The 16935-nt window shown below is 42.3% G+C and overlaps 1 protein-coding gene across 5 annotated transcripts in view; it reads left to right on the top strand.

Annotated features, from left to right (window-relative positions):
* The window catches only part of CDK8 (cyclin dependent kinase 8), a 65961-nt gene that overhangs the window by 856 nt on the left and 48170 nt on the right, over positions 1-16935 (top strand). For all 5 annotated transcript variants that reach the window (XR_011902601.1, XR_011902600.1, XM_072326437.1 and 2 more), the window contains exon 2: positions 16453-16528. Coding sequence is in view for 2 of the 5 variants with exons in the window: in XM_072326437.1 (XP_072182538.1) it covers positions 16453-16528 (76 nt within the window). In the remaining 3 variants the exon portion in view is untranslated. The remainder of the gene's footprint in view (positions 1-16452; positions 16529-16935) is intronic.

The following is a 16935-nucleotide window of genomic DNA, read 5'->3' as shown; positions in this document are numbered from 1 at the left end:
CCTGTAGCCCAAGTCTCCTTTAGGATGCTTTAAAAGGTTTGTATTTTAGTACAGACCGCAGTAAGTGAATTTCCCCGCGGAAATCCTGTATAGAAAGATGCATGTGTGTATCGCCTGGCTGTCGGTGACGCGGCGTCGGCACCAGAACAACGGGCTGCGGGGGGCGAGGGCGGCGGGAGCGGCAGCGCTGTGCTCTAACAGGTCCTGCTGCTCTCTCCTGCTTGGCTTTTCTGTCCTTCTCATCGCACTCCGCGTTTTGTCATTGAAAGGATGTGCGTTTGAAAGGCCGGGTGTTATTTCTACCTGTGGTAAATCAGCTTAGAGCGGGTTGTGGTCAGCTACGGCAGAAATGCGATCAGGTTCCCTTTATGTAAGCCCTCAGTGCTGCCTGCAGAGCGCTTGGCGGTGGGGCTGCTGCCCGGCTCTGCACGCACCGCTATTCACTGGAGTGCTGATATTTCACCATGGGTTTTGTCTGCTGCTGGGATTCAGCTGACTACTTCTTACACCCGAGATTTGAACCCTTCAGACTATTTGCAGGGGGGTAATTCTTACCTTGTCCGATTTCTTTTTTCTTTGAGGGGGGTGCAAGGGCATAAACTGCGCTGAGTTAGGTAAGCTGTTGCAGCACATCTCCTCATCTGCAGATGCTCTTCAGTGCCTCTTTGCCAGCCTCTTCCTCCAGCACTTCTCATTTCTCTACCAGATTGCTGAGAACTCTCTTTCAAACTTGCAGGATAATTGCATTTGGACATTATCTGAAACACCGAAGAAATAACTATCTGTGGATGCTTCTATAGCATATGGCGTAGTGGCACATAGGTGGCCTTAAATTATGTGGATGGAATTAGGATTGAAGGGGAAGATTCCATTTTGATTCCTTTAGCACAAAGAAACGAATTACAGAAGCAGATCTTGATAGCAGCTCAGTTTCCTGACACTATGATAGCGTCTGGGTGGGCACTGTACTTCCTACAGTGTGAGTGTATGAAAGGTAGAGCTCAGTGCTTGAGTACCGTTATATACCAGACATCACTGCTGAAATATTTCCCCAAATGTTGTGTGGTGCTGGAGAAGAATCCTTTCTGTTCGTAGTCCTTGCACTGCTCAAACTTTCTTTGTGCATGAAGTTCCTTCTTTCTGTTGAGTTTGCATGCATTTTTCCCTTGTAGGTGTGCATTTACTTCAAATTTCATTATATGATTCTAAATCTTATTTTAAATAACTGAAGTCCCGTGTTTATTATAGATTACATTTATTAAGTGCTCGTGCTACGGGACTGCGAATGTTTTATTAACCATATTGAGGCTGCTCTTTCTTAAGTGACATTCTACACACAGATGTCTAATGAATAGGACAAACACAGAGTAGAACTATATTTTAATAATTCATCCTGTGCAAACATGTTTAAAAACTCAGGGATGAAAATCCATCTTAAAAGCAGAAGGAGCTGGTGCCTGCTGTATAGCAGCGCTCTTCACCCCTTCTTGCCGATTGCCTTTGCAAAACTAGATCAGCAGGTATGGGTCCAAACAGTAGGAATGTAATAGTATGCTGTTAAACTACTAGAGTGCTTTGAGGGACAGTGACACGGCCATTTTGGTGCAGCAAGGAGCCTTAAAAGGAGTGAAGGAGGCTGCATGTTCTTGACATACCGATGAGGACATAACATGGTTTTTATGCCCTGCACCAGCAGAAAAACCAATCCAGCCATGCCTTGTCCTTTACCACAAGGTGAGGCTTTGGGACTGGACTGGTTGTGTTGAGAATGTTGCACAGGGAGTCACCAGGTGCACTATGGATGTTTCTAATGTAGTCCCTGCCAAAACTTGAATGTCGCATCAGCTGAGTACTCATGTCTGGTTCTACAGCTGAGCTCTGTGTGGCACATGGCCTGCAGCAAAGCTGCATTCAGTTCCCAAGTTCTTATTTCTATTCATTTTGTCATCAACTTTGTAGCCCCTATGGTTGAAAAAAAAATCTTCTTGGCTTTTGGAGTGGTGCTGGTGGCTCTGCACCTGCTCCGAGCAGGCTGACTGAATTGGTGACTGCTGCTGCAGCAGAGTGCATGAGGTGGCACTTTGTTCTACTGGCAGGCAGGAAGGGAATGATGTGCCGTGCTCAGCACCAGTCTGTGCATAAGTAAACTTGCTCTCATCTCTGGTGGCAGTAGGGCAGTTTACTTTTTATTGTCTAGGGAATTTCAGTTATTTCCTGCATTAAAGCTGCTCTGTGTGCCCTTTGGGTGCTCATTCAGGAATGCTGCTCAACCCAGGTTTTAAAACTACCTGATTGACTTAGAGCTGAACTGGAAAATAGGCCAGCATTTTTTTAGCTTCTTGGGCTAGAAGATGCAGACTTGAGGAGGTTGGTTTGTTTAATTGATGGGATCAGACTAAGTTCCTTAGGATTTGTCTTCCAACTATTGGCTTCAGCGTTTTGAGGCATTGGGAAACTGGGGGGCTTGTCCCTTGTCTCAGAGCATGCAGTAGGTGCTTTGTGACCTCTCTCAGGCTGTGGTTTCTGTGCTGGCAGAGCATGGTGGTACTGTGCTAACTCCTCAGCGGTGTCTGACTTTAATGGAATGGATCTTGCACTGTTTTATTTGCTGCCCTTTGCCTTCAGTTCTTAGCATGTGTCTGAGTTCTCTGAGCAAAGCCTGTGCCATTGAGTAAGGATGTCTGCTTCAGTGGCAGTTTGGAGTGTTTCCAAATACTTGTTCTTCCTGTTTATTGGTTGTGGTTTGGATGACAGTAAGAAACTATTGAACATCACTGTTAGGCCATGTCTAACTCTTTAATTACAACAGCAGAAACTGACATAATTGAAAATCCCAGCCTGTAGTAACATCTCCAGTGTGTTATTGGAAGCTCTTCTTAGCGTTCAGGAAAAGGGGACTTTGGAGGCTGTGCTCGTGGTTGGGAACACATGGTCAGTAAGGTCTTGCTTCCCAGCTTATTCTCAGGAAGTACAAGGAGTGATTTAAGCACCCAGCAGAAATACAGCTGATTATTATTGTTTTTAATTAAATCTCATTTCAGCCATTAGCTTTGTGTTGGAAGTATTTCTGTAGGTGGAGGGGCGAATTCTTTCTTTTGGATGTACTAGCACGTTGTAGCTGAAAGCATGGAAATACATTTGTCTTTTGAGCTTGCACCTTGCAAACAATCAAATCCATACGTGGTTTTCTTTTCCTTGAGGGTCTGCATGAGTTAAATACAACAAAAAACTGGTGGAGGAAGTACCGGTATCCAGTGAGCTATTGGTTTGCTTCATCTTCAGTATGACATTTTGGGCAGTGTTGATATTAAACTGACTTTAGTGAGAGGAATGTGGAGTTTAGAAGTGCCACAAATAGAGGTAATAAGTCCAGCAAGGAAATTTTGGCAAGAAGGCGAGTAACAGACTTAGGCTTCCGGATTAATTCTGCATTGAGCCTTTGCTGGAGCTGTATCATGGAGCTCATCCTGTTAGCTTTCAAACTGAACTGACAAACAGCTCGTCTTCTCTCCGAGAAACACAATGCATTTTCTTCTTACCTGTATTCACGTGTCAAGTTGAACTCCTTTGAACAGAAGCAGTGGGTGCAGATGATGTGCAGGGGATGAGAGCTGTGGAGTCAGAATGCGAGCACTTGGCTTGCCGCTCCCATGAACAATAGGGTGCAATTTCTAAATGCCACAGACTTTATTTAGTGCCTATGTAATATGTCTGTATTATCTTGTTAAAATATATGCCCTGAGTCTCTTTTGGATCCATTACCACAGTTGTTAGAAACCTAATTAAATTCTATCTGCATAATGAGGTATGTGTGCTGTGTTGCATTGAGTCTTGTGCTCTTTAATTTTTCTTGTAAAACTCATATAGCTAGCTCATATAGCTATCTTCCCATCTGCTTCCTTCCCTTCTCATCCTCTTAGGCGTCTCCAGGCTTTGTATCTTTTAAGGTCAATTTTTCCATCTTCACCATGAGCCCTTTGGTGAGCCTTGGGCTTTCTTTGGTATAATCTTCTTGTAATCTTGCCACATGCCTCAATTAGTGGTGGTAGCCAGCAGCAAGGTGGAGCTGGTGTAGCCTTGAGTGTTCATTGCTATCTGAGGCCATTAGCAAGCACAGAGAGGAGGGTGTGAAAGCGGAGATTGATATCTGCTTTATTCTAGGTTACAGACTGGAAAAGCAGAACATGTAAATAATAGGGCCGTGTACTGCTATGCCTGGTTTCTCATTAACAAGTTTTGAGGGTGCTGATTGTAGAGAAAGTATGTGTTGTTAGAGAGTGCTGCCCTTGGTCAAATGGCACTGAGGTTGTATGCTTGCTCTAGCTCTTGGGTATTAGTGGGCTCTTGTGTTTAGACATTGAAGTTTACAATTGTGTTTTGTCTGTTTTTTAATGTCCTTTAGTAGAGGAGTTGGAAAGGCTGTAATTTACAGACTGTTGATGTAGAAGTTGTTAAGAAATTTGAAAACTACAATAGAAACACCTGTAGGGCACAGAAACTGGGGCTTGTGTATGTGAGGCTCCAGCCCAGCAGCCTGTAATGATGGCCTGTACCAGGATCGGCGCTTCCCCAGGACTCCCAGATTACAGCACTGAAGTGTCTGTTTTGTCATTGAAGGCTGGTGGTTGTAGTCTGCCATTATCCAGTGGACCTTATAGCTGTGCAATTGCAATGATGTGGAATGCAGACTGGGGTCAGCAAGGTACCTGGGCTGCTGGGGAGGCTGCTTTTCCTACCTGTGCATGGTTAATGCTGGTAGGTGCAGCTCCAGCTTCTCTTTGAATTTAAATTGCAAATTGGTGAGAAATGGAAGAACTGTGGGGAGAAAGGTTTACAGTAAAGAAACCCATTTGGTGTGGATGGATGGGAGGAAGGTTGAGGCTTCTCTCCATCACTTGACTCTTGTGTCCCCCTTCCCACTCCCTTATTCTGCAAGAGCCTGGCAGTGATGCTGTGTTGCTGCTATGTGCAGGCTGATGGCTGTCCAGAGGGCTTTGTATGCTGGCTGGCCTGCTGTTTTTCCTTTGTCTCCTCAGAGGCTCAACGAACGGTTTCTGAGACCTTGTCAAGCCCCTCTAATAGCACATTTGGGATTACAGAATACATTATCCATAGTGACCTGTTTCTGCTAGGTACAAGGCCACTTATGAGCTGGTTACTAACTTTTGTGTACTGTAGACTTTCCATTTAATAAATATATATTTGAATAAATTGAGATTTGCATAGAAATGTGAATTCCTTCTTAGCTGATACAGAAAAGGTACTGGTTAGACACTTTAACCTATGGAGAATTCTGCTGATGTCCCCTAGTGCAGGGGATGTCCTAGCAAAAGACTGTCCCAAGCTTATGAAGATCAGGATGTCAGAGGACTGTTCTGTAATACTTGAACAGCAAGAAGCTTCTGTTCAGGTAACAGTTTCCATTCAACTGCTTTTAACTACCTTGAGTGGTAAGTAATGTAGTAAGGGGCATTGGGTGGCTAATTCAGTATTTGTGGGAGAAGAACGGTGTAGCGATTGGACAGATCAGTATGATGGGAAAAGATGTTTTACCAAGGTGCAAGGATGGAAGAACTGGTGTGACAGAAAGGTGCTACAGGGGAGGGGAAGAAGATTGCTTATCGATATTAGAAGATTCCAGGCTTGCAGGGGAAAGCTTCACCAAGGGGGGATCTCCAGAAAGAGATCGTTCCCCCAGTGGCAGTCAGCCCTTAAGTGAGGTCTAAGAGGGAGGGGTGCAGCCGGGCTCTACCCCTTCGTGTCACACAGCTAAATTGCCTTCACCTGTGCTCCCAGGCCTGACCTGGTCCTTTCCCCAGGTGCTCCGTCAGTGGTTCAGGCTGTGCTCAGTGATTCCCATAGAAATGGTAAACTGGGATCTGATCTATCTGATGGAGGTGTATTCTTTAAGGACCAAAATGTTTGAAAGAACATGGTGCTATTTTTTTTAATCTACTACTATGATAGCCTAAACATCCAACATTAAAACGAGGCTTGGAAAAAATGCACATGTTCTGTCAATATGGAAGAACACAACTAAAGGTCACTGAGACAATCTGCCTGTTTTTCTGGGAATGCTCCATTCTGCTTGTAACACCTTGTGTACAAGATGTTGACATTTGAATAAAGGACACTTGAGAGTTGCTGTAAAAAAGAAGACTCAGTTCATTGCTGTGTGTTTGAATAATATGTGCAACTGAACTCAAATACGAAGGGATCTGAATTGCATTAAATCCTCGGATTCTGCTTTGTGTTTCTGGCTGGGATGTTTTCTGGGAGGGGAACCTTGTCCAATGAAAGACAGCCCTTGCTGCAGGTGTACTTTCAATTAGAGTTTGCATTGAGACACTGGATAATCCCCTAGTGAAGCCTCAGAAAATCAGGTTTCATGAACACAGTTGTTCTCACGGAGCTACTGTACGAGGTATAGAGCATAATAAAAGCAACTGGGGCAAGTTCTGCTTGCGTGGACTTTAAGGCAGCAAGTTTGTCCCAGAATGTAATTTGAATCTTATCTAACTTTTTGTACTTGAGCTGCTTGGAGTTCAAACTCTTTGCTTTTAGAGTGAACTGCAATCCTATTTAAACAGCGTTGAACAAAACAACCCCTCACAAATGAGTTTCCCAACAGTGCCATTCACTCTTGGGTTAATTCAGCTCAACTGGGAGCTTATCTGACTTCCAGATGAGTGTCAGATATCAAAGTACTCAGTTCAACCCCCCCCCAAAAAAGTACCTGTTGCAGCACTGGAATCTATACAGGTAGAATTCCAGGCATATCTAAGGGACACGCACAAAAATACCAAACAGCATTACAGCTGCATTTCCATCTGCCTGAATCTCATTTGCCTGTGTAAGATTAGAGTGGCTGCAGAGCAAACAGTAATGAAAAGCTTGTAGCCTAATTTAGTTTAGGTAGGTGCTCTTCCGGGGGAGATACCAGAAACTTCTGGGACTGTGAGTAGCTCCTTATGAATCAGATGGTCACGGGACCCACATCGGGAGAAATAACTCATGGCTTGGTGTGCAGTGGGATGTCAGAGCAGACTGAGTGTTACTGCTGGGGGCTGTGACAGACATGGTTTGTACTTTGTGTTTGGAGGGATGCTGGATCTAAACAAGGTTAAGCAGTCCACTAAAGTACCACCTAACTGATAGTGATGGGAGGAGGATTTCTTAAAGCTGGAAGTGAGATGTAAAGGTGCGATGTTGCTTGGGAAGAGTTTTTAAAGCTGGGTGGGTATGTATCACACACCATGATGCTGTGAAACCATCACTCAGAAGTATCTGGCATGGCTTAACAGTGCAGTAAAGGAAGCTGTTGTGAATAAGAACCTTTTCTGAAGAATTAAATATTATATTTTCTGTGCGTTATCAATATGGAAAAGAGTGAAAGTAAGGCTAGGCTCAGTATGAAAATGCAATGTCATAGCCCTCTGGTACCCCCTCCATCTTAACCCTTCAAAACACACACAAGTCCCCTCTCAATCCTGAGGTATGCATGAAATTAGTCTTCCATTTTCTCCCCTGTTCTGAAGCATCTGTAGCTCAATATTACCTGTAGAACCAGAGCACCGCTGACCTATAGAAGAACCATTTAGAGAAGGTGAAATGACAGCAGGAAACAAGCTTTGCTTTTGTGTGTTGCAGAAGAACTTAAAGCGTTGAAAGTTAAAGCATGCCTTAAGAGATCTTGGATTGCAGTGCTTGGAGTAGGTGCTGCCTGAGCAAACTGGAGGGTGGCCACTCATCAAAGTGAAATGTTTGCGCATCTGAAGGAGTTAAAAAATGCAATGGATTACTAACTACAGATCATAACCCAATGCTTCAGATTGAGCCATAGATGACTGGAAAGGGGCAACAGTGACTTCTTCAAAGGCGTTAGTGGAAAAGTGGAAAAAAAAAAGTGGGCTGACAGCGGAGGTGGTGGACCCATGAAAGGTTCTGAGGTAACGGTTGGACTGGAGGATCTTTTAGGTCTTTTCCAACCTTGGTGATTCTATGATTCTATGAAAGAGATGATGAAAATTTTATATCATTTAGAAATTACTTATAAATAGTTATGAAACAGCTTTGCCTGGAGGTAATTATTTGGGGTAGTAAAGGTAAGGACTGGTTGTGAAGGCTCAGGGAAGGACCTTGCGAGGCTGAGGGAACTATAATAAATTAATCATTTCTGTGAGGTGATGGTTCTTTACTCAATACTGAGGTAACTGAAGAGCAGCCCAAGAGAGGAAAGTGTCAGTGAAATCCAGCAATATTTTCTTTTAAAAAGAATTTGTATAGGTACCTTGTGTACTGCTTTAGATAAAATAATGTAAGAAGTGCAGTGTGTTTCAATAAAGTGGCACAGAGCTTTTCTCAGGAGTAACGTTGTTTGGCTGCCAGTGTAGAATGTCTTCATTGCTGCAATTGCCAGCTCATCTTATAGAAGCAGTCCCTGAAATTGCACTCCATGAAAACTTTCATTTTAGGCTGGCAGTGAGATGATAGTTTTGTGGGGGGAAAAGAAAGGAAATCCCAGGGATTCTTGCTTCTGTGGGTATTCTGTGCTGGAATTAATCACAGGGATAGGTGGATGGGTTGTTTTGTCTTTCTGTTGTTTAGTTTTCATTTCTTTTTGACTTGCAGCCAAGCACACTCACTGTTTGTCACTGCTTCCAGAAGGGGGGAAGTGGCAGAGAAGCATCTTTTCTACCTCTGCATCTCCTCTACCATCCATCCCCTCATCTTTTGATCTTGCCACACGCTTTGTGCTGATTTGGATACTCATCATACTGTGCTGTAGCCTAAAGTGCTTTTTTATCCAACATGGTTTTTCTGTTTCTTGGGGATATCTTGTTGGAGGGGGTGGATCAGCTTGTAGAGGAGCATGGTGCAGATCACAGCTGTCAGAAAGGAAGGATTTCTGGCTGGAAGCAGGAAGGAGGAGATGGCAAGGACATGGTTTTCTTTTGACAGCAGCAAATTCTTGGGTCAGAAGAACAGCATGAACAGTGTATCATTAAATTTACTCCTTTACTTTGAACTTCTTGCCAAGCTGTGTGTGGTGGCAAAAGGTGTTAATTAAAAAAATAAAGAACAAAAGGAATACAGTGATAAATTGCCATTCACCACATGGTATTAGCTCTCTCAGAAGTGTGGTTTATTGGCTTGCTGTTGCTGTTTTTTCCTTCAGCTGTGGAATATGACATTTGCTTTACTCACAAATAGGTCTGATTGCTGGAGGATTTGTTCTGAAGTAGAAAATGCTCTCTGCATAAGCTTTGCTCTCTGATAAGAATAATGATGCTCTTCTGGCACATCAGCTGTGCCATGTTCTGCAAGCATCTTGGTGATACAGAAGGCCTTGAGTTAGACCTCCAGTTAACAAATTCTGCTAGCACAACTTTCCCTGATGTGTTTTCTTTGTGTTAGCACTTTGTTGAGTGCTCTGGCCTTTTATTTTTACATGTTGCAGATTTAGTTCCAAGTCCACAACACAGACTTCAGTCACAAGTTGTGTTCCTTGTAATCTTCTACTCTTTTGTGAAGGTTTCTTTGTCTTAAAAACTGAATACTGAAGAGTTAGCAAGGTTGAGTCACACCGGAACGTTTCAGGATTAAACGTTTCTGAAGTAGGGGTTTAATAGTCAAAAATAAATACCGCTTAACTTAAAATATGGTGTTTTACCTGTTTTTTGTGATTAATAGACATGCCTTACAAGAAAAGGAAAAGCACGCAAAGTTATTGAAAAGCATCTTTAGATTATTTTTTCCTTCTAGTTTCTTTAGCATTTAAATTATAATGTTAGAAATTATTGGCAGACAATCAATATATTACTTTCTTCATGCTTATGTGTTAATTCTCTAGGTGAAAAGACGATTCAACTTAAACATTTCTCTCAATTTCTGTGAATTCTGAAATTTATTCAAGTGTATGATAGGACTGTCTGAACACTTTCTGACTCCTCAGAAGTTACTGTGGCCATGCATGACGTGGAAACTTGGAGTGAGTAACATCCATGCAACTTGTGACGTGCCCTCATAAAATGATGTATTAATTGTTGAGCAGTTCTCAGTAATGGTAAAGGTCTACCACCTTGTCTTTGACAGCTCTGAAGTAAGATGAGGGCATGCAGTGTTGATTTCCTAGTGACGTGTTCCTGCTTCATCAGTTATCTGCAGCTTTTGTCTTAGAGTAAAAAGAAAATTTGGGATCCTGGATTTACTGCTGCTCTTGCTCTCTTTAGAAGCAAAGGGGCCTCAGGCAATAAAGAATGTGGTGAATGCATTATTTTTGACCTTGAACTAGTTGTATTCTGTTGAGTCTGTCTTTGTCACCAGACAAAGGTACAGGTGATCTTCCCAATTGTAGTTGTCTAACAGTGTCACAGAGAGCCCTTGCACATCAGTGACACCTGGAGGAAAGAAGAGAGGCCCTAGATGTGCTCACATTGTAGCAGCATGGCTCTGCGGGTGTTGCATGGTGATCTTGTTGTAGACCAGAACCCAGTCCCAAGGCCATTGGTGGCGGGACCTGGGGTGAAGCTACAGAGCAGGTGCTGATGCCAGCAGCCGCATTGGGAGCAGTATGAAGCACTGCTAACAGTGGTGAGCACAAACGAGTCCGAAGTCATAATGTTTTGGGAATTTAATTTATTGTCCTCTACAGCTGAGCAAGTGCGAACTGCTTTTTATTCACCTGTACCCAGAAAGTCTTCGGTTATTGAGGAAACTTCATAGGGGAGAGGAGGATAGCTGTGAAGTATGCTTCCAAGCTGACATCCTTTACAAAGTAGCTTTTCTGACTGGCAGACGTTATCCTTTCTCATTTATTAATACATAAGAGGCTTTCATGACAGAATCTGGTTTTTATCTGATTTTTGACTAATATCTTCTGTGCAGGAAACAAGCAACAATCTGTGCTGGGGTGAACCTTAAGCTGCTTGTAAATACTTTTAAATACTCTGGACTTGAATAAATCTGAACTTCCATATACAGCCGTGCTTTTGTTGTATGCAGAAAGTTGATAATAGAGAAGATAACTTTGTTTTCTGTGTTTAATGCATGCTAAATAACTGTTCACTTTTTTCATAGTGTTTTAAAATTCAGCCAAATGTAGAACCAGTCATTTGACCAAATGTGTTTAATTCACTCTTGCTTCATCCAACTTGTTTTAGGTCAAACAGTTTTCCTTTTTTTTCTGCCTTTGAAACAAAACAAAAAGTGTGCCATAGATAATTTAGAGATTTTTAGAATTGCTCTTTGTAGCAATGCATGTAATGCGTAGATCATCGGTGAAAGTAAAATAGCTTTAAAGCAACCTTCAGACAGCTAGAAGTACATGATGTAGTTTTACTTCAGGTTGTTTCTATATGTTGGAGAAAAGCCTACTTTAGTTTTCAATGTTGCAGAACTCAACTGTGGCTTTCTGCACAGGTGAGTGTAGTGTCTCAAACTGGCTGGGAAGGATGATACTGGTTAGAAGGTGTGCTAACTTGAATGAAGCAGCTGTGTCTGTGTTAGTTCTGATTGATCTCTTCCTTCAGACCACTTCAGCACTCAGCTGAGCACGCAGCAGCCCCTTTCGCTCTTTAGGTGAGTTCTTCTCAAATCTTCTTCTGAAGGTACAGAGCCATTGATCAGACTTGCTGTGTGTGCTAATTAGTTTTGACAAGTGCTTGGATTCAAAGTGCTTTCTGGCAGGCCAGGTGCCTATTATGCAGTTTCAAACTTTGTACCAGTTGCGCTGTAACAAAAACCTTGTCAGTGTGCAGTGGTCTCTGGGAGGTGGGAGGAGGGCAGGGTGTGTAAGTCAGCCTCCTGTAGGGGTGGAAAGGATTTTAAGTGGTCTTTGTGTAAGCTCAAAGTACACTGCTAAGTTTATGGGATCTAAGTCAAAGCTGTTGAATTGCAGCCCGGGCTATTTCATTAAGGGTGGAAATGCTGCTAAGATCATGGAGTCCCATCATCAGCCCTGTGACCGCTCTCCACCACGTCCCTCAGTCTGACATCTCCCCTGTTCCTGAACACCTCCAGTGGTGGTGATTCTACCATCTCCCCAGTCAGCCCGTTCCAGTGCCTCACCACTACTCTCAGAATAATTTTTTCCTAATATTCAACCTGAACCTTCTCTGGCACAATTTGTGGCCAGCTCTACTTGTTTTATTCTTATCTCTCCCTGTTACATGGGAGATGAGGCTGATCTCCACCTCACCACACCCTGTGTTCAGGCAGTTGTACAGAGTGATAAGGTCTCCCCTGGGTCCCCTCTTCCCCAGAGGAGAACAGAGCGATCTCAGCTCCTTCAGCTGCTCCTTCCACCTCAGTTGTGCAGTAAGACCACACATCCGCTATGTCCAGCTTCAGTAGAACAATTTTCTTCTTTTCTTCTCCTAACTTGAATGCTACAGTTACTTTGTAGACTAATAGAATCGTTTTTAATTTCATGTTATCTCTTTCTTCATTGGTGGTAAATTAAATCTTTGCTTTTGAATGCCATTTTGATGTTTATCAGTATAATAAAACCTTTCATTCATCTGTGCCCTTCTTTGAAGTTCTAATAGATAGGTAGGGGAGCACTTAATATTTCTTGCATGGCTTGCTAGCATGTATGATTCTGCTGGTTGCACAGTTGTGGGTTCAGTGTTACTTGACATTCATCTGATAAGCTGTTCAAAGCTAAGATGTCTGTAGCACAAATTCACTTTCAACTGGGAAAACCAAGGGGGTGCTGTCAGTAGAAGCCTGTGGCATGTAAGAACGGAGTGCAGACCTGCCAGAATGGACCTTGGGGGTACTGCTGGATGGCAAGCAGCATGTGAGCCAGCAGTGTGCCCTCACAGCCCAGAAAGCCAGCTGTATCCTGGGCTGCATCCAAAGCAGCATGGCCAGCAGGGCAAGGGAGTGATCCTGGCCCTCTGCTCTGCACTGTGAGACTTCACTTGAAGTACTACATCCATGTGTGGAATCTTCAGTACAGGAGTGACACAGACCTATTGGAGCGTGTCCAGAGGAGGGCTGCAAAAATATCTTCCCTACCAAGACAGGCTGAGAGAGATAAGGCTGTTCAGCCTGGAGAAGTCTCTGGGGAGACTTGAGTGTGGCCTTTCCGTATATGAAGGGGGGCTGTAAGAAGGAAGGGGGCAGACTCTTTAGCAGGGTGCCTTGTATTAGGATAAGGGGAAATGATTTCAAACTAGAGGTAAGGAGATTTAGAGAGGATATAAGTAAGGAGTTTTTTACAGTCAGGATGGTGATGCCCTGGCACAGGTTGCTCAGAGAGGTGATGGGTGCCCCATCCCTGGAGACACTTAAGGTCGGGCTGGACAGGACTCTGAGCACATGATGGATCTGTAGGTGTCCCTGCTCAGTGCAGGAGGTTGGACTGGATGGCCTTTAAGGATCCCTTTGCACTCAAAAGATTCTGTGATAATGTGTTCAGTGGATTTTGGATTAATACTGCTGAGACCGAGTCACTTTAACAGTACTGTGACAGCTGTACTTAGGGTTTTTTATTTTTATCACTATTGATACTAATGGAATTCTCAAAGGTAGAATTGATTTTTTTTTAATCTTATGTTTTATTAGTATCCTTATCTCTAATTATCAAGATTTTCATATTCTTCAGGGAATAAGAACCGTAAACAATTACTGGGTTCATTAATTTTCTACTGAATAGATGCTGCATTTACAGTTCCCTTTGGTAGTTTTAAGACAGTAGAAGCTGTTTCTCCCGGATGTTTAACTGCTGACAAATGTTACGTTTCCTAATTTTTAAAGGACTGTTCTTAGGTTGTGAGTAGTTAATTTCAGATTTCTGACCTTTTCTCAACAGTAATGTAAATTTGGATTAACAACCATTGATTTTTAAGGCTTTAGTATCTCTATTACTCACATTTTAACTGATCTCATGATCAGCATTTAAGATATCCTGCAGTGCAGTATCAGTACATTTGTACAACATGCCTGATATGAGATGAAATAACAGTAAAATTGATGTTTATTTAAGGTACTTTTTAATTAAGAAGCTTCCTATTCTTCCAGGTGTCGAATATATGCTTATATATGCTTAAAATATCCTTTCTAACAAGTGGTAAAAAATACCAGGCATTGCAATGCTAGAGCTTTGCAAAGTGCTTGTGTTTGGTAGGCATCTGTTCCTACTGGCCTTGATGGGATGGGGCGTCCACAGCTCTCTGGGCAGCCTATGCCAAGGCTTCACCACCCTATGAGTAAAAGCTTCCCAGCAGTGGTGTATGAAGGAAGTTCCCTTATTCCTGTCACTTGACAACTGTTACTAATAGGTAGTATTCCTGTGCTGAAGATGCCAGCCTACTTAAACACAGGAATATATGATTGTAATGGTTGGGATATAATTGTGCAGATTCACCATCCTTTGTAAGCACGCTGTGCTGTGGAGGATCTCCTTGAATTTACTTGAAGTTTTACTCTCAAGCAACTGAGAAAGTGGTCAGATTTTCCCAATGTGATCCTTCTATTAGAAGAGTTGTAGGTAAAAGTGGTTCTAGAAGTTGTGTAAAATAAGCTCAGTCACTTTGACTTTTCCTTCAATTTCATAATGCTTTTTAGAACTTCTTATCCCTCCCTTTAAAAAATATTTTCCTAATTCTCACGAGTACCAAAGAATTATAGGAAGCCAGTCTAGCTTGGCTCAATCAAACTTGGTTTTTCCTACTTTTGTTAATGGAATAGCTGATACTAGTGGTGTAGTTGGTAACCATCACAGTTTTTCAGTCTCAGTGCAGGACAGATGTTAGGGTATTAAGAACTAGTATATTGCTTTGTAACTCAACTACGTGTGCATCAAAAGCCTTAACTCTTTTGTTATTTTCTCTCAAGCTCTGGAGGAGAGTGCAGTGCTTAAACTACAAACACTACACTGCACCTTACCCCTACATTTTATTGATTTATTTTTAGCTATGCCTGTGTTTCCCCTGAAACATTTGGGTAGAGGGGAGCCGGGCAGGGGGCCTCCTTGCTCTCAGTAGCAGAGTATGACATCTTAGCAGCTGGGCAGAGCAGAGGAGCAAGTGGTGAATGGCACACAGCCGCAGAGTGCTGCACGGCTGGGCACAGCACCTCGGAGCTCACGTCTGAAACTGCCCTTCAATGTGAAAAATCTTATTTTTCCCAACTTATTTTGTTCGATGTGAGTATGTTCTTGCGAAGAGAAAAAGGATGCAGTGTTAACTGCCCTCCCATTAAAGTGATAATTGTAGAACACTCAGCATGAACAAATAAAAGTGTTCTTTTTTCCAGTTTTGTTCTAGGAAACAGCCAAAGTTGTTTTGTTTTGTTTTTTCTAAGAATTCCCAGAGAAAGTGCCATCTGGGATGGAAAATTTGAATATTGACTTCTAATTTGGCAAAAATTTGATCAGTTAAAAATAGAGTTCCACAATCCCAAGTGTAAGGCAACAATCAGCGCTACCAGAAGTTCTTGTAACGCCATTTGTATGGCAGCATTTCTTTCTATACTGAGTTCTCCTAATGCCGTGAAATCAGAGCAGCCAGGTCAGTGGCAGACACTTTCAGTCTGAGCAGACCTGTGCCATGTCCTGTCCCTGGTAGTGCTTGGAAGAGCAGCAGTTGTTGCATGGTAGCGCTTCTTGTGCAGTAGGGATCTCTCCAGATACCTTGAAAATTGGATATGTAAGTGAATAGAACTATGAGAATAACCTCTTGTCCAATCCGTTTTGCTTCATATTTATATCCAGTAGTGGCTGCAAGGTATTGCCAGCTAAGGGGGGGTAGAAAAGACAGAGGAAAGTTTTTCTAGCTCAAAATGATTTCACTTTTCATCAGCCCTGTGCCAGCTGCCTGGAGTGCTCTGTGAACTCCATCCACTATAAATGTCTCATTTAAAGTCCACTTATGCTTTTCATTCTTAGAACAGTGTCATCATTAGGCATGTGGTTTAATTATTTGCATAGTAATGAAAGTTTCTTCTTTTCAGACTTCACTCTACCAATATTTCTGTAAGGTGAAAAATAGAGAATCGCTCCATATTTGGATGTTCTTAGTCATGTGTAAATGAGTTTGTGCTCAGTATTGGCTCAGTTTATTTTCCAGGATAGTAAGTTTTTATTTTCTATCATTTAGGAGCATTTTAATGCCTTCTATCTTTGTCTTCCTTGCTCCTTTTTTTCCTGTATCAGTTCTTGTATGTCTCCCCTCTTTCATCTCTCTGATTCAATGTAATCGCTCTCTTACTGAAATCTGTTCTCTCCCACTCACAGTTCCATTCCATTCTTTCTCCCCATTAACCATGTTCGTACTTTGTCCATTAATCTCCTACTTTTTCCTCTTTCCTGTTTAGAAAGGTTGATGTTAACAGTGGGTTGTCTTTGAGCTCTATGAGAAATCTCTTGGATGGACGTGATGGTAAAGAGCTCTCACTGAACTCGTAGTGCCATTTTTAATACAAATTTCTTTTTTTCTTTCACAGGAAAGATGATAAAGATTACGCTTTAAAGCAAATAGAAGGTACTGGAATTTCTATGTCCGCATGCAGAGAAATAGCGGTAAGTAGCAGTTCTTTCTACTAGCTAACGGACCTATTAAAAACATTGATTGAGTGCATGTTTTTGTTTGCAGAGTCATGTTATTCTACTACAGGTCCTATATTTTTATCATGGAGGTATGAAATAAATACAGATGTCATGGAAATGCGTGCACCTGTTTTACTTGCTGTTGATGAATGGCTGTTTTTCAGTTAAAGTATACTGCCTGCCTCAGGGCAGATTAAAAGCAGAGTTGAAAGACATGATTGGAGTCAGTGGTTTAAATGACTTATTTGATCTGACTTTTGCATTACTACTTCAATTATTTCTTAAAGAGATACTAATTCTTATTGGCTCAGAACAATTAGAGCATGCTGGCTTCTATTTAAATGAAGATTTCAAACTGAATAGGCCTTGTTATTGCCTCA

The sequence above is a fragment of the Excalfactoria chinensis genome, chromosome 1 (assembly GCF_039878825.1).
Source record: "Excalfactoria chinensis isolate bCotChi1 chromosome 1, bCotChi1.hap2, whole genome shotgun sequence".
Classification (NCBI taxonomy): Eukaryota; Metazoa; Chordata; class Aves; order Galliformes; family Phasianidae; genus Excalfactoria; species Excalfactoria chinensis.
Note: the sequence above shows the minus strand (reverse complement) of the source record. Positions and strands in the feature narration are given on the sequence as shown.